The 19,545-nt window shown below is 49.1% G+C and overlaps 1 protein-coding gene across 6 annotated transcripts in view; it reads right to left on the bottom strand.

Annotated features, from left to right (window-relative positions):
• The window catches only part of GAN (gigaxonin), a 73,804-nt gene that overhangs the window by 34,901 nt on the left and 19,358 nt on the right, over positions 1–19,545 (bottom strand). For 4 of the 6 annotated variants that reach the window (XM_062177855.1, XM_062177852.1, XM_062177856.1 and 1 more), the window contains exons 2-6: positions 11,045–11,159; positions 8,121–8,471; positions 6,048–6,265; positions 5,747–5,868; positions 176–288 (exon numbers count right to left, since the gene is read on the bottom strand). In XM_062177855.1, coding sequence (XP_062033839.1) covers positions 176–288; positions 5,747–5,868; positions 6,048–6,265; positions 8,121–8,471; positions 11,045–11,159 — 919 coding nt within the window. The remainder of the gene's footprint in view (positions 1–175; positions 289–5,746; positions 5,869–6,047; positions 6,266–8,120; positions 8,472–11,044; positions 11,160–19,545) is intronic. The other 2 variants (XM_062177853.1, XM_062177857.1) reach the window with 2 other exon arrangements.

The raw sequence follows: 19,545 nt of genomic DNA, 5'->3' as shown, positions 1-19,545 counted from the left end.
GGCAGATGTCCCAGCAGGAGGCTGTGAACGTGCGAGGATGCCAGGGTGGGCAAGGGAAGCAGGAGGAGTGCAGGAAGGGCGGGGCCTGGCAGCGTGGCTGCTCCTAGGCCGCCCTTGAGCTAAAAACAAACAAGGGCTACGGGACAGACGCCTAAGGAACAGAAGCACACTCTACCTCATTCATGGGCGGCAGCGCAGTCCATGTGTTTGCATCCGGATCATACTTTTCTCCCGAGCTCAGTGTCTGCTTATTTTCATCTTGGCCCCCAAACACAAAGAGAAATCCTTCTGCAAAAATCACAGGAGACACACAGGACACCGGACATGTAACCCACAAACGCCACAACAGAGAGACGCGTCCGGGTAACTGTCCCTGACGACAGCAGTGTTCTTTGCATCTGGGACCTTCCCCACATCCCTTCTGAGCCTTGGAGACAGAGCCACGTCTGTGGTCACCTCGACCACTAGGCTCTGCTCACTGCTATCTGAAAGTGGATTCTCACCACCCCACAAAAGCAAAGGGAGCTGGACGCCCCTCACTCAGTTCCCAGGCAACACGGGGTCACCTCAGTCCCTCTATTCTGCCTGCAGCCCACGTCTGTTCATTTAGAATCCCAGTAACACTCAGATCTGGGGCACCTGCGGGCACTCAACATTCATAACAGGATCTAGGGGTCACTGTTGGGTTTCCTCCTTTGCATAATGACAGATTAAGCTATTCTTCTGCAAAACACACCTACATTGCTGGATAAGCCACTTAAAAAATAATCTTCTTAGAAGATAAGGCAAAGTGGAAGGAGAAGTAGAGCCCTGGGGTTCTCACGCTGGGGGCTCTGCCAGTCCAAGAGTATGTGAAGTCTTGGCCGGCGCCGTGGCTTAACAGGCTAATCCTCTGCCTTGCAGCGCCGGCACACTGGGTTCTAGTCCCGGCTGGGGAGCCGGATTCTATCCCGGTTGCCCCTCTTCCAGGCCAGCTCTCTGCTATGGCCTGGGAAGGCAGTGGAGGATGGCCCAAGTCGTTGGGCCCTGCACCCGCATGGGAGACTGGGAGAAGTGCCTGGCTCCTGGCTTCAGATCAGCAAGATGCGCTGGCCGCAGCAGCCATTGGAGGGTGAACCAACAGCAAAAAGGAAGACCTTTCTCTCTCTCTCTCTCACTATCCACTCTGCCTGTCAAAAAAAAAAAAAAAAAAAAAAAGAGTATGTGAAGTCTTTGTCCTGGAGGCAAAGCGCAGAAACCTCAGCCCCAAGCCCTGCCAGGAAGCCCTCCCCAACGTCCACCCCAGCATGAGGGTCAACTACGGTTACTACTCACATTTAAACCCCCTTCTATCTAGAAAGTCTCAGGCCTTGAACTTGATTCACAGCAATACTAAACCAGCGGTGTGTGGGGGCAAGTGGAAGAAACAGATGCACAGAAGCAAGCAGCTGCCCCTGGCCTCAGGACGGAAGACATCTCATTGCTGCCACAGGCAGCTTTGCACACAGGGACCGGCATCCAGCCAAACGCACTCAGGCGCGCCAAGAAGTCAGTCTCCATGGGAAAACCAGGAAAGCAGATGGCAGGAACAGCCTGCAAGGATGCGAGGTGCCGTGGGGACAGAACAGCTATGCCTATCACGTCTGAAGAAAGAAGACAAACCTGAAGATAACTGTAGGAAACAAAGGACCACAGAAACAACCGCAGGCTGGACAAAGCGCTAAAGAGAACTTCTGAAAGTTAAAAAAAATTCAGTGGATGGATTTTTTTTTTTTTTTTTTTTTTGACAGATAGAAAGGTCTTCCTTCTGTTGGTTCATCCCCCCAAATGGTCGCCACGGCTGGTGCTGCACCGATCCAAAGCCAGGAGCCAGGTGCTTCTTCTTGGTCTCCCACGCGGGTGCAGGGCCCAAGCACTTGGGCCATCCTCCACTGCCTTCCCGGGCCACAGCAGAGAGCTGGACTGGAAGAGGAGCAACCAGGACTAGAACCCGGTGCCCATATGGGATGCTGGCGCCGCAGGCGGAGGATTAGCCAAGTGAGCCAAGCACGGGCCCATCAGTGGATGGATTTAACAGCAGATTCACTGGAGTGAGGGAAAATCCACTGAACAGAAGAAATCATGAAGAGACCAGCAGAGAGAGACAGAAACAACGAAAATAACTAACCAAGACAGGTGCAGCATGTGGAGGAGAAAGTGCTACTGTGGCTGGCAGACGTAAAACCAGACAGAAGGATGGGGAGGAGGCGATCTGAAGCCATAACAAAGATTTTCTATAACTGAGGAGTGGCCAAGCCAGAGTCACAAAGCCCAATTAGCCTCAAATATGGTAAAATCTAAATAAAACATGAACTTAAACACACTATAGGGAAATACAGGTAAAAAAGACCACATAGGGCAGGCATTTGGCATGGTGTTTAAACCACCATTTGGGATCCCTGCAACCACACTGGTGTGTCTGGTTCTTGTCCTGTCCGGTTCTTGTCCCAGCTTCTCTGCTTCTGGTCCAGCTTCCTACTAACGTGTACCCTGGGGAGGCAGCGGCTGCTGATGCCAGTACTTGGTTTCCTGCAGCTCAGGTGGGAGACCCAGAGTAAGTTACCGGCTCTTGGTTTGGCATCACCTAGTCCTGGCTATTATGAACATTTGCGGAATGAACCAGTAGATGGGAGATTCCTCTCTGTTTCTCTGCCTTTCAAATAAAGGGAAAATAAATACATTTTTAAACTCATACACAGAGATAATCCTAAAAACACCCCAGAGAAAAGAAAGATCTTCACATAAATGACCTAACAATGAGTCAGAAGTCAGTGAAAAGACATCTTTAATGTGCTAAAAAAATATATCACACTAGAATCATATACCTAGCACAAGTATTCCTTAAGAATGAAGGCAGGGGCCAGCACTGTGGTGTAGTAGGCTAAGCCTCCGACTGCAGTGCCGGCATCCCATATCAGCACTGGTTCGTGTCCCAGCTGCCCTTCTTTTAATCCACCTCTCTGCTAATAGCCTTAGAAAGCAGTGGAAGATGGGCTAAGTGCTTGGGCCCCTGCAGCACCTGCATGGGAGACTTGGAGGAAGCGCCTTGCTCCTGGCTTCGGATCCGCCCAGCTCTGGCTGTTGCGGCCATTTGGAGAGTGGATGGAAGACCTTTCTGTCTCTCCCACCTCTGTAACTCTACCTCTCAAATAAATAAAGCTTCCAGTTCAGCTTTCTGCTGATGTGCCCAGGGAGGCAGCAGAAGATGGCCCAAAAACCTGGGCTCCTGCTACCTACGTGGGAGACCTACACAGAGTTCTGGGCTCCTGGCTTCAGCCTGACCCAGCCCCAGACATTGCAGCCATTTGGGGACTAAACCAGAAGATGGAAGATCTCTCTTTTTCTTTCCCCATCTCCTGTGAATCAGCCTTTCAAACAGATAAATAAATAAATCATTGAAAAAGAATGAAGGTAAAACAAGGACATTTGCAAACAAATCTAAGAGTTTCCCACCCATATCAAAGGAAATTCAAAAGGATGGACTTCAGAGAGAAGAAAAATGATCCCAGATAGAAAGTCTGAGGTGTACGAAGGAAGGAAGAACAAAGAAAGAAGTAAATATAAAAGAATACCGTCCATCCACTCATACATAAAACCTATACAGAAGTGTACTATGCACACCACAGAGCTTAGTACTGTCATCTTTGGAACAGGAAAAGTACAGCGACACCTACTGAAGGAGAACAGGCATCTGTCCTTATGAGCTTTACACCTTGGTAACCTGAGGACACAGGCTGCAATTCCCAAGGCAGACAGATGCCCCCACCACAAAGCAGCAGTCAAGATTCTAACTTCCAAAGTGACACAGGGGAAAAGGGAATGACAAAAAAATCAGGTAAGAAGAGACAGGAAACCGGAGCAGCCTGGATAAACAGAAAGGAATCAGTCAATTGTTTTAGTTTCAGTCAATACAACTGTACAGAATTACGCTTTTCATCATGTAGTTTCTGAAATACCAAACCCTCTAGGAAATCTTCAAAGACTAGGCATCTGTGTGACAGGTGTGTGTATGTGAAAATTATAAACGTGTACACACCATGGAAAGAAAGTGGCAGGGCGCTAATCTGGAGAAGAAGGAACAGGGAAGGTAGACCCACATCCTGCTGGCAACGCTGCTCTGTCCAACTCTTTATTCTGAGTGCAGCCCGAGCCATTTTTATGTGTGGTTGGTACTGGATACTGTGCTATGCCATGAGATGCCATAATACAGAGTAGTGGGATATGCCGTGCTGGGTTATTGTATGATATGGCTTCACATTTTAAAAAATGTTATTACCTATTTATTTCAGAAACAGAGAGAAAGCTATGGTATGGTATACAGTATAGCTTAAATTTTTTTTAAAATTTATATTTATTTGAGAGGCAGAGAGAACTATGGTATGGTATAATACACAATAATAAATAATATAGTATAAAATATATGAATTTAAGCATCTTTAAAATTATTTTTTGTTTGAGAGAGAGAGAGAGGTGGAAGCAGAGAGAGATCTCCCATCTGCAGATTCACTCCTTAAATGCCCAATGGCTGGGGATGGGCCGGACCGAAGTCAGGAGCTGGCAACAATCTGGGAAGTGGGTAGCACAGACCCAACTACTTGAGCTATCACATGCTGCCTCCCAGGGAACACGCTAGCAAGAAGCTGGAAACAGGAGCAGAGCTAGGGCCTGAACCCTGGGACTCCAAGACAGGTTGAGGCATCTTAATCACTAGGCAAAATAACACACCACTGCTTTGAAGTGCTGAAGGTAATGTAAGTGGGTGTGCAGAAGCAATGGAACGAGGCTCCCAGCAGGACTGGGAATGGCACTTGCTGGTGAACCTAAAGAGGCGGGTCTGAGGTGCAAGGAGAGACAGGGGCGTGTGCTGTGGCACAGCAGGTTAAGCCGCCACTCGGGAAGCCCACAACCTATCAGAGTGCTAGTCTGAGTCCTGCATACACCAATCCTAATCCAGCTTCCTGTTAATGCACCTGGGAAGGCAGCAGTCAACGGTGCAAGTATTTGAGCCCTGCCACCCGCATGGAGAACAGAAAAATCCCTGGCTCCTGGCTATGGTCTAGACCAGCCTTGGCATGTGGGGAGCGAACCAGCAGAGGGCAGGTCTTTCTGTGGTCTGTTTCTCTCGTTCTCTGTCTTTCCAATAAGTAAGCCTAAAGTAAAGAGAGACAGAAAACAGTTCTAAGGCAGCAGTTACAATCCTTTTTTATCACAGCCCAAAGTGAGAGCTTGGAATAACGTGGAGTAGTTTTCAAACCTGTAAAGGTCAGGTCAAACACCCGCAGTAAAGGAACTTGACGCCACTGCTCACTGCATGGCTGTTTCTAAAGACGCCTCAGAAAAGCCTGCATTTACATTCACATAATGTGTTTTATAGAACTACCCACTGCAATTATAAATGGCACGAATTTCGAAGATGGGGGATCATGGCTCAGAGAAGGGGTGTGCTCCTGGGACAGGCACAGAGCTCACGAGTGACAGCAATCGCTGCAGGCTGTTTGTCCATCAGGGAGAGCACCGAGTGTAGCGCATCTACCACCTGGCCAGAAGCTGTGATTTGCAAGGAGATCAGGACACTTCTCCCAGCCACAGGCTCGAAAGCCGGAGCTACGTGAGAGTATAATCACGTGGCGAAAGCAAAACGGTATCTGCAAAAGGCGAGTCCTGCCCCACCCTGAGCTCGCGCGGCACTCGCTGCCGTGCCCCAGCGCGGCTGACCACAGAACGGTACCTGCGGAGAGGACGCCATGGTTGATCCTCGGCATGCTCAAGGGCGCCAGTTCGATCCACAGCTGCCTGTTGGGGTCATAGAGAGGGCACATGCACCGCATCGCGGCCGTCGGTTTCCGGGAACTGAAGAAACACATCGCTGATGAGCAGGCAAAGGGCTTTACGTAGTTCTGCTTATCACAACAATGACATCTCAGCACTCTAAAGCAGGTTAAGCATTTTGAAACCGGATTGCAAATGCACTCTAGGGGTTGACATCCCAGGAACCCTGATACCAGGGCCCAGCTCGCCCCTGTACTCACACTCTTTCCTCCCCGCCGACGGTCACGATGCACTCCGAGTAGCCCCGGGGCTTGAAGTTGGCCAGCATGGCCTCTCCTTGCTGCGGCTGGCTGAGGGGGATGTTGCTGCACTCTTTGACAATTTCTCGAACTAGTGGTTCGTTCAGCATCTGTTCCCGCAAGTAGCTGGAGTCCAGCCCCGACACCCAGAGCGCTGACATCACGTCCTTCATGTGGACCTGCAGGGAGGGGAGGGGACAGGCGAAGAAGTGGGGGCTGCAGCAGGGGTCTTAGAACACACACACCTCCGGCTCCCGGAGACTCTGCTGCGGGCCGTCAGATGACCAACGGGCGCGGATCCAGGGCGGTGGGGCTTGAACGCGCTTTCCTGCCCCTTCCCCTTCTATTCCCATGGCTGCAATGACTAACAGTTGAATTTTAAAAAATCAGTTCAATTTTTTTTTTTAAGTATTTGAGGTGTCAGCTTTCTTTCGACTCCAAAAGATTCCATTCCAAGAGGCAAACAGAGTAAACAACAGCTATAATTTGCTGTATTTCACATATTTGGATGCACACAGAAGTGTTATATAGAGTAACAGCTCAATACAGTGTGGTCAACTCAGATGTGTATCAACATTAATATTGTAAGAAAATACAGAAAAGCCCAACTCCAGAATACGTGCTGAGTGCAGTGGAGTCATTCCTGCAGGAGCTGCTGGTCACGGACACCGAGGCTGTGGAGCAGGCCGCTCGTTCAGGTATCTGACTAGTCAGACAGCTTATTAACCGGCACGGGCAGAGACCGCTGTGGTGTCCACACGCTGGTTTTCAGTATGCTCCCCTCCAGCCAGGAATAAAAGCCGATAGGCTCCCGGCATAAAGCTGAGATTCACCAAAGGACAAAGCAACCGGTCGGCCTCGAGCATCCTCGCACCGTGAGGAGAGAAGAGGTGAGGCGGAAGCCGGCAAGGAGCAGCGTTCCCACCGTGGTGCTGCGGCAGCAGCGAGCTGGACTCCTCAGCTCCTCCCCTCGTCTACTCTAGAAACCAGCACCACACACCCCCACTGACACTGAGACCACAAACACGGTCTCCAAATGGCATTCTCAGAGGCTTACAGAACGAAATACAAGACTCATTTCAAAACCCGCTCTGTAAAACCAACCTAACACATCTTTTATTTTGAAAACAGTAACTGGGAGCTCTGATCTGTGAGGGTCACACAGAAACACAAAATGCCCGTGATCTGCTGCCTTCCCCACAGAAATCCGGACTGGAGTGAGAAGGCTGACACTGTCTGTGACCCTCTTTATGTAAGACCTGCTCACTCCCAAATCCCTGCCCACACAACCCGAGCGGCCGCCTGCTCTCGCTGTGGGGTGTCCGTCACTCCAGGCAGAGCCCACCCCAGAAGAGCTCCCTGTCCCACCCTCCCGCTGGCTCCAGAGTCCTGAGCGCTCAGGATGCTGAAAACAGGGCAGACAGGCTGCGTTCCTGTGACCGCCACTTCAGCTTGACACACCTTCCCCACTGAGGGCAAAGCCCACAGGACAGCAGGGTCCTCACTAGTGCCACACTCTCACCAACCTGAGGGACCGACGTTTTGACGACAGATGGGGAAGTATTTACGTTGCAACTCGGTTAGTCTTTCAAGGTGAGGAAAATGCTAAAAGAACTGCAGGTTACTTACAAATAAATAAAAAGGCAGTACCAGACCAAGTTATAAACAACACGTACCAGGGCCGGCACTGTGGTGTAGCGGGTAAAGCCACCACTTGCAGGACTGGCATACCATATGGGCGCCGGTTCAAGTCCCGGCTGCTCCACTTCCGATCCAGCTCTCTGCTATGACCTGGGAAAGCAGCAGAGGATGGCCCAAGTCTTTGGGCCCCTGTACCTGCGTGGGAGATCGGGAAGAGGCTCCTGGCTCCTGGCTTCAGATAGCAAAGCTCCAGCCATTGCGGCCAGTTGGGGAGTGAACCAGTGGATGGAAGACCTCTCTCCTTCTGCCTCTCCTCTCTGTGTAACTCTGTGACTTTCAAATAAATAAATAAATAAATCCTAAAAAACAAAACAAACAAAAAAACCCACATACCTTTCTTATTTCTGTGTCATGTGCTATCCACCGGATTACGGCTTCAAATACGTATTTTTCATTGCCAACGTTCAACTTCTCGAGAGAAATAACTTCTTTAAGCTTCTGAGGGCTCAGTTCCAGGAACTCCTCGGTGCTGCTGACGTCTCGGAAGTGCGTCTCCAGGTACTCTGTGGCCAAGTAGTGGACGTGGTGCAGGCAGTAATGCAGCGCAAAGTCCCGGATCCCAATGCAGTTCTCGGCAGCGATGCAGCCTTCTAAGAACTCACAGCACAGAGTCTTAAGGTCCGTCAGCAGCAGCAGGTCTGCAGCCTGTACGACGTCTTGGATTGTGTCTTCGTTCAGCCTGATCTGCAAGAGTTTCGTAGACATTTTATACTTGGATGTAGATTTGAAACTTAAGCCACGGATGTGTTAGGTTGAATCACATGAATGTTTCATTTTTGTAGGTCAAAAATGATCGTATACTGGCTACTTCATATGATTCGACCTGGTACTTTTTTCAACAACTTGAGGGTACCAAGGAACTTTTTAGCAACATAAGCAGATGTACGCTTGGTTAGCTGGCTCCAGCTCTCCCCTTCTAAGTCAAGCTGTCACTTGCTCAACTCGGAGAAAACCCTCACTGACTGCAACACCCAGGAAACGGGAAGCCCTGCCTTCTACGGTAAACAGAAGCTGACTGCTCTAAACAGTGTGGCACCAGAACTCACTACGTTCACCCGTCTGCCAAGGGTGAAGCCAGACTGCACGGAGCTCCCTGAAGAGTGCATCCACAGCCCCATTCTGCACGATGCAACAGACACAGTGTGGTGTCCACACCACCCTGCACAATAAACCCCTACTGTAAGGTTCTCCTCCTCATTCGCAATGTTTACTTCCTCATTTTCTTCAATTCGCAGCTAGACGCTTGCTCTTCCAGTTGCTTCATGGTTTGTCCATGCAACACAAAGCATCATGAACAAAGGGGTTCTAAGATACTGCACGGTCACCGGGGACACCCCAAAGCCCAGGTCCTCACTGCCATTCAGAAACACAGAGGAGGGGCCAGTGCTGTGGTGCAGCAGGTTAATGCCCTGGCCTGAAGTACCGGCATCCCATATGGGTGCTGGTTCAAGACCCGGCTGCTCCACTTCTGATCCAGCTCTCTGCTATGGCCTGAGAAAGCAGTAGAAGATGGCCCAAGTCCTTGGGCCCCTGTACCTGCATGGGAGACCCAGAGGAAGCTCCTGGCTCCTGGCTTTGGATCAGCTCTTCAGATCAGTGCAGCTCTGGCCATTGCAGCCAACTGGGGAGTGAATCATCAGATGGAAGACCTCTCTCTCTCTCTCTCTCTCTCTGCCTCTCCTCTCTCTGTGTAACTCTTTCAAATAAATAAATAAATCTCTCTAAAAAAAAAATAAATAAACATAGAGGAGCCTTGTCACAGAGAGAGCTGAAACATTTTTACCATATTTCACACGTTTTGGTACAACAGACAAAAAAATAAGTGTGCACCTGTCAACTGTCTCAGAAACTGAGTAAAACACTTGGAAAGTTATGCGCTGAGAAGGCCACAAGCTAGGGGGACTTTCCCATACACATGACCTGTTCAATTCAGCCTCAAGCCAGTGGACAGCTGAAGAACACTCAAATATGGGCATGCAGAAAAAACACTAACTTGCATATCAGTACAATGAAACAGGCAATGCTAGACTTTAATTTTTATGTTACAATTAAGGCTTTAACCTTAGACTGGAAACAAATGGCAAACCTGAGTCTGTATGTAAGACTTGGAGTTGGAATCCCAGCCCAAGCAGGACAGGCTGTCTTACGACTGCTGCTGGATTGACTGTGCAGTCAGCCAAGAGGCTGCTCGCAAGCCTGGTTTTGTGATGCCACACAGGAGACCCAGTATTTTAAGAGCTGTCCCCAAATAACATAAACTGTTATGTTTTTTAAACAATTACGCACACCACTTACTGCCTAATGTTTGTAGAAGAAAGAGAATGAAGGGGACAATACCATGAAACCAAACCGGACACTCTGAAAAGGATGAGAATCACCGAGTTTGACTCGACAGAACGAATGTATTCAGAGAGGAAGAAGTGCACTTGGAGTACTTGGAAAATCCACAGCAGACACAGTCCTCCAGGAGGGAAAGGAAAGGCAGCGGAGAGGAGAAAGGGGTGTCGGAGAGGGGGCAGGAGAAGAGGAAGCATTCCCCCGTGACCGTGGGTCTCCACACCGACCTCAGCCAGCCAGCCCAGACTCACACCTCCTGCTTTCCTGGAGGGCCCGCGTGCTACACTGTCAATCCCATAATACGGGCGGGGGAGGACAGAGGGCAAAGGAAAACAAAGAGTTGTCATTTACTACTTTCTGCCCTGGGCACCGTTCAATCTCCAGACACACGAGTGGGTGTAGAGAGAGAAGGGCTGGGCAAGGACGCAGGTGCCAGTGCGGCAGCAGGACAGGGCACCAGGCCCACAGCAAGGCAGACGCGTGTGAAGCCCCTTTCACGGGAATCAAAGGAACTCTTCACTTGCACAAAACAGAGCCCCGGTGCCCAGGCAGCTCCATCCACACCACAGAGACAGACGAGTTCCCTGCAAGCTGCACACAGAGCAAGTTTAGACTCAGGATTCAAAAGGCAGCACAGCATCCTGTGTTCTCACCTCACACTGGCAGGTGCAGCTCAGAGTGACAAAACGTACACTGGGATTTGGGTCTGAGCGGCTACGTCGTCTGCTTCTCTTTCAGGAGCTGAGCCCCAGAAGAACACACACGGGGTGCCGTGACCAGGAGGGGACAGGAGTGAAAGCACACAATGACAGAAGGTGAAGAGGACAGAGGCACTTAGTTGAGTAATGGATGAAGGAGACCCTCACCCTGAGCTTGAGAAGCCTCTACTTAGGTCTTCCTTCCTCTGATTCTCATCGTACCTGCCCACTGAAGATGTAATCCAGGATCTCTCTCATAACCATTACCGATATCCCTTCAAGTTCAATCTTATAGGTTGATCCATCATCTTTTGGAGGATTATAGTTTAACTTTGTCCTAAGAAAGGGAGAAAAATGTAAAATTTCTATGAAAACACAGAAATAGCTATAAATATTTATGAACTAAATACAAAGTATATGACACTATGAGCATGTGAATCCGATCTAGAAAACTGTTTCAGTTAAATCAATATATATATATATATTTAAAAGATTTATTTTATTTATTTGAAAGAGTTACAGAGAGAGGTAGAGACAGAGAGAGGTCTTCCATCCGCTGGTTCACTCCCCAGATGGCCGCAACGGCCGGAGATGTGCCAATCCGAAGGCAGGAGTCATGAGCTTCCTCCAGGTCTCCCCTTGGGAGATGCACACCTTGGGCAAGGACCCAAGGTCTTGGGCCATCTTCCACTGCTTTCCCAGGCCACAGCAGAGAGCTGAATCAGAAGAGGAGCAGCCGGGACTAGAACTGGCACCCATATGGGATGCCAGCACCTCAGACCAGGGCTTCAGCCCGCTGTGTCACAGCACCAGCCCCAAATCAATATATTTTTATAACTTTTACCTACAAAACATTGGTCCTAGGATTCAAAATACTGCTTCTTAAAAAACAAAGCAGACAACCAAAGAACTAAGATCCCTATGAGCATGAATCTTCATCTCTCCTTGCAAGTCCCAGTCCCTGGAAGCTTATTCTTCATGTATTTAATTACCTAATTATTTTCAACAATACAAGGACTTGCAAACCTACCGTCCCAAACTGAAGCTTGGACCCTGACAAAAGTCTGCTGTCCTCCAATCTATTCCTCTGCTTCCACCTCCGATGTAACTATACTCTTAAGTACTATGCTCAATTTTCCTTTGCTACTTTTTCATTATTGGACTTACATAGATTTTAAGTTATTTTTAAGTTTATCCAAATGTTTCTTTTGCTCTTTCTGCTATATAACATTTCACTGTTAATGGCCTCTGGGTTGTTTCCAGGCTTCTGATCCTGCAAACAGAGGTGTTGTGACTGTAACTGCATGTATCTCTTTTTGTACTATGTGAGGGAATCCCCCTGAGAGAAGTGGGAACAGTTTACGGTCTCATCTGCATGTGTAGGTGCACCCCTGGGTCTGCAAACTCTGCAACACGCAAACCCCTCCAACTTCTCAATTCCTGAGGTCAGGTGAGTGAGCTGCGCCACTCACCTGCAGACCCCCACTGCCCAGGTGCCCAGCTTCGCAGGCTGTGGCTACTTGTTTCCTCCTGGGTGAGACACCTGTTCGGGTGATGTCTCTTGCTCATTTTATTAATTAACTGTCCTCCTATGGAGGTACAGGAATTCTCTATTCACTCTTTTTTTTTTTTATTTTTTATTTTTTGACAGGCAGAGTGGACAGTGAGAGAGAGAGACAGAGAGAAAGGTCTTCCTTTTTGCTGTTGGTTCACCCTCCAATGGCCGCCGCGGCTGGTGCGCTGCGGCCGGCGCACCGCGCTGATCCGATGGCAGGAGCCAGGTGTTTATCCTGCTCTCCCATGGGGTGCAGGGCCCAAGGGCTTGGGCCATCCTCCACTGCACTCCCTGGCCACAGCAGAGAGCTGGCCTGGAAGAGGGGCAACCGGGACAGAATCCGGTGCCCCGACCGGGACTAGAACCCAGTGTGCCGGCGCCGCAAGGCGGAGGATTAGCCTAGTGAGCCGCAGCCATATACCAGTTTTTAAGAAAACTAAAAACCAGGATATGAATATCACAAAATGATATCACGGCGCCAGCCTCTATTCACTCTTAATATCAATTCTTCGGCAGACTTTTTTTTTTACACATTTTAAAAGGTGATGAACAATTTGAAGAACATTTTTTTCACTGTCAATGCTTTTATGTGCCATGTTTAAGAATTTGTATTTTAGCTAAGATTCAAAGACATTCCTGATATTCTTTATCAAGATAATTTAAGGTTTTAAAAACATATATATTACAATGAAATTTTCAGTTACTTTGCAATATGTAGTTGGGCTGAAAGGTAGCTCTGTTAAACCTTGGGGATGGTGCCATGTTACACGTCACTGTTCTTTGGAAAGAAAAGCACACCTGCAAACGGCAGTATCCAAGTGGCGAGAGTAACATGGCAAATGGCTGAGAGACGGACACTTGAACTCATTCTTGGCATTCAGGTTTCTATGACACTAGGATAAAGTCAATGAGCAACCAGACTTTCGGTGGACTGAATATAAAGAGAAGGAAATAACGACAACAAAACTCCACAAGCAGGAAGACAGACAAGAGACAATGACCTGGAAAACCTGCGAAAGCCTCATCCTAATTCAGCAGTGAGCAAAGTCAGGACACAATCTACACTGCACGGAAGACTCCCTGGGCTCAGGAACCGGTAGTGCAAGGTTGTCGGGGAGGCAGCGAGAGAGATGAGCTAAAAACAGAACTGATGGACACGGTTTTAACAGTCAAACTCCAGGTCCTCCCTCCACCTGTGCACATCACTCCCATGCCCAGCTCACGGAGGAAGAGTGATTTATACTTCAAAGAATGTAAAACTGAGGGTCTCATTTGAGGGCAGGTGAAGTGCACCAAAAACTGAGGGTCAGGAGAATGCTGAGCCACCTGTCCTTTCTCCCCCACAGCTGCACCCAAAGTGCTGACGGCCAGCACCGGCACCGTGGTGCAGCAGGTTAGCCACCGCCCGAGACGCCAGCATGCCATATCGGAGCACTGTTCAAATCCCGGCTCCTCAACTTCTCATCCAGCTCCGTGCTCATGTGCCTGGAAAAGCAATGGAGAACACCCCCGTGGGAGACCAAGATGAAGTTTCAGGCTCCTGCCGTGGGCCTGAACCAGCCCTGGCTGTTGTGGCCATTTGAGGAATAAACCACTGCGTGAACGATCTCTCCCTCTGTCTCTCTGTCACTCTGCTTTTCATATAAACAAACAAACCTTTATCAATTGTTTTTTAAATGCTGAAAGCTAGATCTATATCCTCCAAGTGAGAAACTGCAAGACTCTTCCGGAAGATCTGCTCGGCCCATGACTACACAGCACTGAAGAACAGACAAAATGCCCTGGCTTCACCATGTAACATTGAAATCCCTGGTCAGCAAGTCCTGGACCCCGAGCCTCCAGGACATTTTGTGGCAGCACTTCTGAGCACTGTGAGGTCATGGCATGTGCAGAAAATGGAATACTCATTACTCTGGGGGAAGTGGAGGCTGTAGACTGGGAGCAGAGAGGGGGCCCAGCCGCTCCCCCCGACCCCCTGCGGCCCAGCTCTCTGCAGAGACCATCAGGACGTTGCTGCGCCTGCACCAGTTTCTGGGCACTCTGTTTTAGAGCCCCACTCTTGAAACTGTGCAAACCAGACTCAGTAGACACCTAAGGAAGATGAAAGACAGAAACCAAATCCACAGCAAAAAGGCAGAGTGGAGGAAGCAAAGATTATGCCAAAAAGGAAAGTTCAAGGCAAAAAGAAAACCTCTCATTAATATCCCCAGAGAGAGGATACGTAAGGTTCAATAAAAACAGAGAACACGAAAAGCCAGATCACCTGGGGATCTCGTCAGAAAGGACTGTGCTGACTCCAGAGGTCTGCGGTGGGGCCTGAGCCTCTGCACTTGCGACAAGCTCCTGCAGTGGGCAGCAGGGGTTAACTGGTGCTTCCCAAATGATCTCTGTGTAGTTTTGCATTTCTAATCCATGCCTGATGGATATTTTGTAAAATGCATAAAAAATTAATTATTAGAAAAATGAAATTAAAAAAGACATTAAAAAATGCAGGTCCTGCCAGAGCTGTGGTAACAGGTAAAGCCACTGCCTGCAGTGCCAGCATCCCATATAGGCGCCAGTTCAAGTCCCAGCTGCTCCACTTCCAATCCAGCTCTCTGCTATGGCCTGGGAAAGCAGTGGAAGACGGCTCAAGTCCTTGGGCCCCTGCACCCATGTGGGAGACCTAGAGGAAGCTCCTGGCTCCTGGCTTCGAATCAGCCCAGCTCTGGCTGTTGTGGCCATTTGGGAAGTGAACCAGCAGATGGAAGACTCTGTCTCTGTCTCTCTCTCTACCTCTGCTTCTCTGTAACTCTGCCTTTCAAATAAATAAAAATCTTATAAAAAATGCAGGTCCCAGTGATTTATCACTGGATCCAGCAGACATGAACTGTGCTGTCCAATTGCTGAGAGAGAGTCTCTAACTCACACTCCCTGTGCCTGCACTCATAACCCCTGGGGCGGGTGATGATTCACAGAGCACACCAGTCTGCAGGACGATCATCTGCCTACCAAGAGTGGTGCAAGCTGGACAGCAGGCTCCAGTCCCTGCCTGCCTGCACCTGAGAGTCACACTCACCGGGAAACTCACGCTTCCTATCTGGTGTTCCCAGTCCCTGTCTCCCTCCTCCCTTGGGTATCAGCAGTCCTTCCTAACTCAGTAACCCACACACCTGCCTTCCTGTCTTTTGTCTCCACGTTCCGCAACTCCCCAGTTTCACACTCTGTATCCTTGGTTTCTTTCCTTCAGTAGACCCTGATTTTTCTAGTTTTTATTAATGAACTGTCCTCTTTCCTCTAGCCCCCTTTTCTCCAGATTTCCTTTTTTATTTAGAATTTCCTCACCTTGCACAATGCTTGTCTCTGCTTCCTTTATAAACTGTACTGAATGAGCTAACGAATAATAACACAGAAGCTATGTTAGGGGGCTGGAACCGATCATCCTCTCTGCGAAGTCGGCTACAAATCAAGTGTTCTTTTCCGTGTTCTCCATGCCCACCCCTGGAAGCCACAGGGTCCTCTGTAGATCTGCTGGGAGTCACGATACTCCTGTACTTAGGTATTGTCCCTTTACACTTAGCTATCGTGCAAGCTGTCACTTGGGTATTGTCCCTTTACACTTAGCTATCGTGCAAGCTGTCACTTAGGTATTGTCCCTTTACAGACTCTGGCCTAGACGATGCAGCAGTCTTTTTTTTTTTTGTTTTGTTTTAATTTGACAGGTAGAGTTATAGATAGTGAGAGAGAGGGAAGGGAGGGAGGGAGGGAGAGAGAAAGGTCTTCTTTCCATTGGTTCACTTCCCAAATGGTCAGCAGCCAGGTGCTTCTTCTTGGTCTCCCATGCAGGTGCAGGAGCCCAAACACTTGAGCCATCCTCCACTGCCCTCCCGGGCCACAACAGAGAGCTGGCCTGGAAGAGGAGCAGCCAGGACTAGAACTCAGCGCCCACATGGGATGCCGGCGCTGCAGGCAGAGGATTAGCCGAGTGAGCCACGGCGCTGGCCCGAGGCAGCAGAGAATTTCCTCGGCCTCCTTGAAGAAAACCTGGAGATCCGTGGGGTACGACAAACATGGGCCTTGGGTCTTCAGGGTAACTCTCTGTGCCTGTCGTCCATTTCCAGGACGAGACACTGCTCTCTGCCCATTCTCTCATTTGTAAGTAGAAGACGGCCCACAGGTGACCCCACACCTCTTCCCTCCCTGGACGCTCACACTGGCCGCACAAGGCTGCTCTGCACTCAGCCATGAGGCCCAGCCCGGAGTGGGGAGGAAAGGGGAAGTGCAGCCAGCAGGTCAACAGGGCAGACGGGTAACCCGTCTCTAGACTACTCAGTCTAAATTGATTTCTCCCCCAGCACGTATTCTCTAGCCAAGCACTTTTATTTTCTATTAAAGTTGAATAGAAAGTGTAATAAAAATCAATTTTGCTTTTTCTTGACAACACTAAGAACAAGGTTTTATAAGAAAACATTACATTACGGCCCACTATGCTAATAAAGTTAGTTTTACATTCATGAAAGTGATCTACGACTTTTAAAGAACCACAACAGAGCCAAAGCGATAGGTGTGCACAGTCTGAACACGTTCATCCTGTCGATACACAACAAGCCACCCAGGTAATCAAGTCTACTCCCCTCCTCCAAGAACCATTTTAGATGCATTCCTACTTGGGATTTGACAGGACAATGACGAAGAACAAACCTAAGCGACTTTCCTTCCCCTGTGATGCTAAAGCTGGTCTCCAACAAAAGCAAGGGAACATCCTCAAACAGAACGCAAGACAAAGTTATAGTCAAGAAGCCAGGACCTGGAGAAAAGCCGTGGTGATTTGTGAATGTTACTCATGTGGATTCTTTTTTTTTTTTTTTAAAGATTTATTTATTTTTATTTGAAAGGCAGTTATAGAGAGACAAAGGCAGAGAAAGAGAGAGAGAGAATGTCTTCCATCCGCTGTTTCACTCCCCAGATGGCCGCAATCGCTAGAGCTGGGCCGATCTGAAGCCAGGAGCCAGGAGCTTCTTCCGGGTCTCCCACGTGGATACAGTGACCCAAGGACTTGGGCCATCTTCTACTGCTTTCCCAGGCCATAGCAGAGAGCTGGATCACAAGTGGAGCAGCCAGAACTCAAACTGGTGCCATATGGGATGCTGGCACTACAGATGGCGGCTTTACCTGCTGCACACAGTGCTGGCCCCCTCTCATATGGTTTCAAATGAGTCATGTCATCTCCAATTGTATAGTGATCAAAGTTCAAGGAGAAGAGTTTGGACTAGCCCCTTCATCTGCTCCCCTTTACCAAACACACACACAGTGGGGCACTGTTTACAGATGTCCCCCTACAATTCCTTTTTTGTCTTCATGAGCTCCTGAAAGCCATAGCAAAATGGATCTTTAGGTCACAGGATTTTCGGGGCAGCCAAACTCCTCTGCACAGTACCACAGCAGCAGACACGTCATCATCCAACAGTCCACAGCCACGATGACCAACTGCCAGAGAGGCACTAATATAAACTGAGGTCTCTGGGTGACAGTGATGTGTCAATGTGGCTTCGCTCATTGCAACACATGCACTCTCTGGAGAGGGAGGCTGTGCATCGGGCAGGGTGGGTGTGGGGAAAATCTCTGAACCTGTGCTCAGTTTTGCTGCAAACCTAAAAAGGTTCTAAAATAAGTCTTTTTTATTTTTCAAGGATCTTTTAGTCCCTGTTCAACTTACTAAAACATCAATTTGCAGTTAGGGTCTCCATCAAGAAATGCATCCTCACACAGGCCTCTCCCGACACAGCTTCGTGGGCGGAACAGGACCCTGTCTACCTCACAGTTTGTGCATCCCAGACTTCCATGTGCTCGGAAGAAAAGCATTCACACAGACGTCCCCGATGTGACCTGGGGTCTGAGAGGGATGCAGTAGGACTGTGGACTGGGTGCCAGAGACCTGCGGCAAGCTCCCTGCTTCACAGCACCTCGATCTGCACAGGCTAACCAAGCATCAAGGTGCTCTTCGCATACAACAAAGCCAAGGCAGGGAGGTACCAAGGAAGGCCAGGAGGCACCAAGAAAGCGCACGATGGCCTGCGGGGCCTGGCGGGGGCAGCCACTAGCCCAGCACCAGGACACCTGCAACACAGACACAGAAGAAGGCGTGCAGGAAACAGACACGGGCCCTGTGCTGCTGCTTCCTCTTACCACGCGAGAGCTGAACTCCGAAGAGCGGGCTTCAGTAGCACGTCTTTCCCTTTATTCCTTTTACCTTCCTAACATTCTCTTCTCTGCCTCCAATTCTATGCACCAGAAAGGTTATGGTTTCTATTCGCTCACCAGCAAAATGCCCTCCCCTTACACAGATCCTGGAATGACTGATCAACAGAATGGATTTGGGGCAGATTTCTGGATCCTATCCCAACTCAGACCAATTCAGTCAAGCCTAAGGCTGTAAGTATAAAAAGTTCCCCAGCTTATCCCATCTTCCCACGGGTTAATCCTGCATGGGACTCAGGTCTCTTGTCTGTCCTACTTTATTTTTCTTCATGGAATTTACCACGAGCTAATAAAATCATGTTTGTCTAATGTCAATGTCTGTGAAAATAGGATCTTGTTTTTATTTCTGGTTTTATCCCCTTACCTAATAAGTCTGGAACCAAATGGGCACTTGATAAACATTTACTGACTTGATAAGGAGCACAACCAGGCCAGGGAACCAACACGTTTCAACCCTGCAAAGTCTGTGACTGCATTTGGCTGAAATCAAATATCTCATGACTGTTCAGATCTGGCCTCACAGGGCGGGTGCTCAGTGCAGTGGTGAAGACGCTGCGTGGGATGCCCTCGTTCCACACGGGAGTGCCTGGTTTTGAGAACCTGTGCTGCTCCTGACTCCAGCTTCCTGCTAACGCTCACCCTAGGAGGCAGCAGGTGACAGCTGAAGTAGTTGGGTTCTTGCCACTAATGTGGGGAGACCCAAACTGAGTTCCTGGCTCCTGGCTTTAGTCCAGCTGTTGCGGGCATTTGAGGAGTGGATGGGAGACTTCTGTTTTCCTGCCACTCAAATAAATAAAATTTTAAAAATGGCACCACCTGAATGGCTGTGAGCTTTTCTTGTGTATCTCACAGGTCTGTCCACAAGAAGGCGATACTTTCCCCGTATCAATCCAAGGTGTGACACACAGTCAGAAATTGAATAATTTAATCA

Source organism: Lepus europaeus, chromosome 19, assembly GCF_033115175.1.
Source record: "Lepus europaeus isolate LE1 chromosome 19, mLepTim1.pri, whole genome shotgun sequence".
Lineage (NCBI taxonomy): Eukaryota > Metazoa > Chordata > Mammalia > Lagomorpha > Leporidae > Lepus > Lepus europaeus.
The sequence above is the reverse complement of the archived record's forward strand: the minus strand, read 5'-3'. Positions and strand labels throughout refer to the sequence as shown.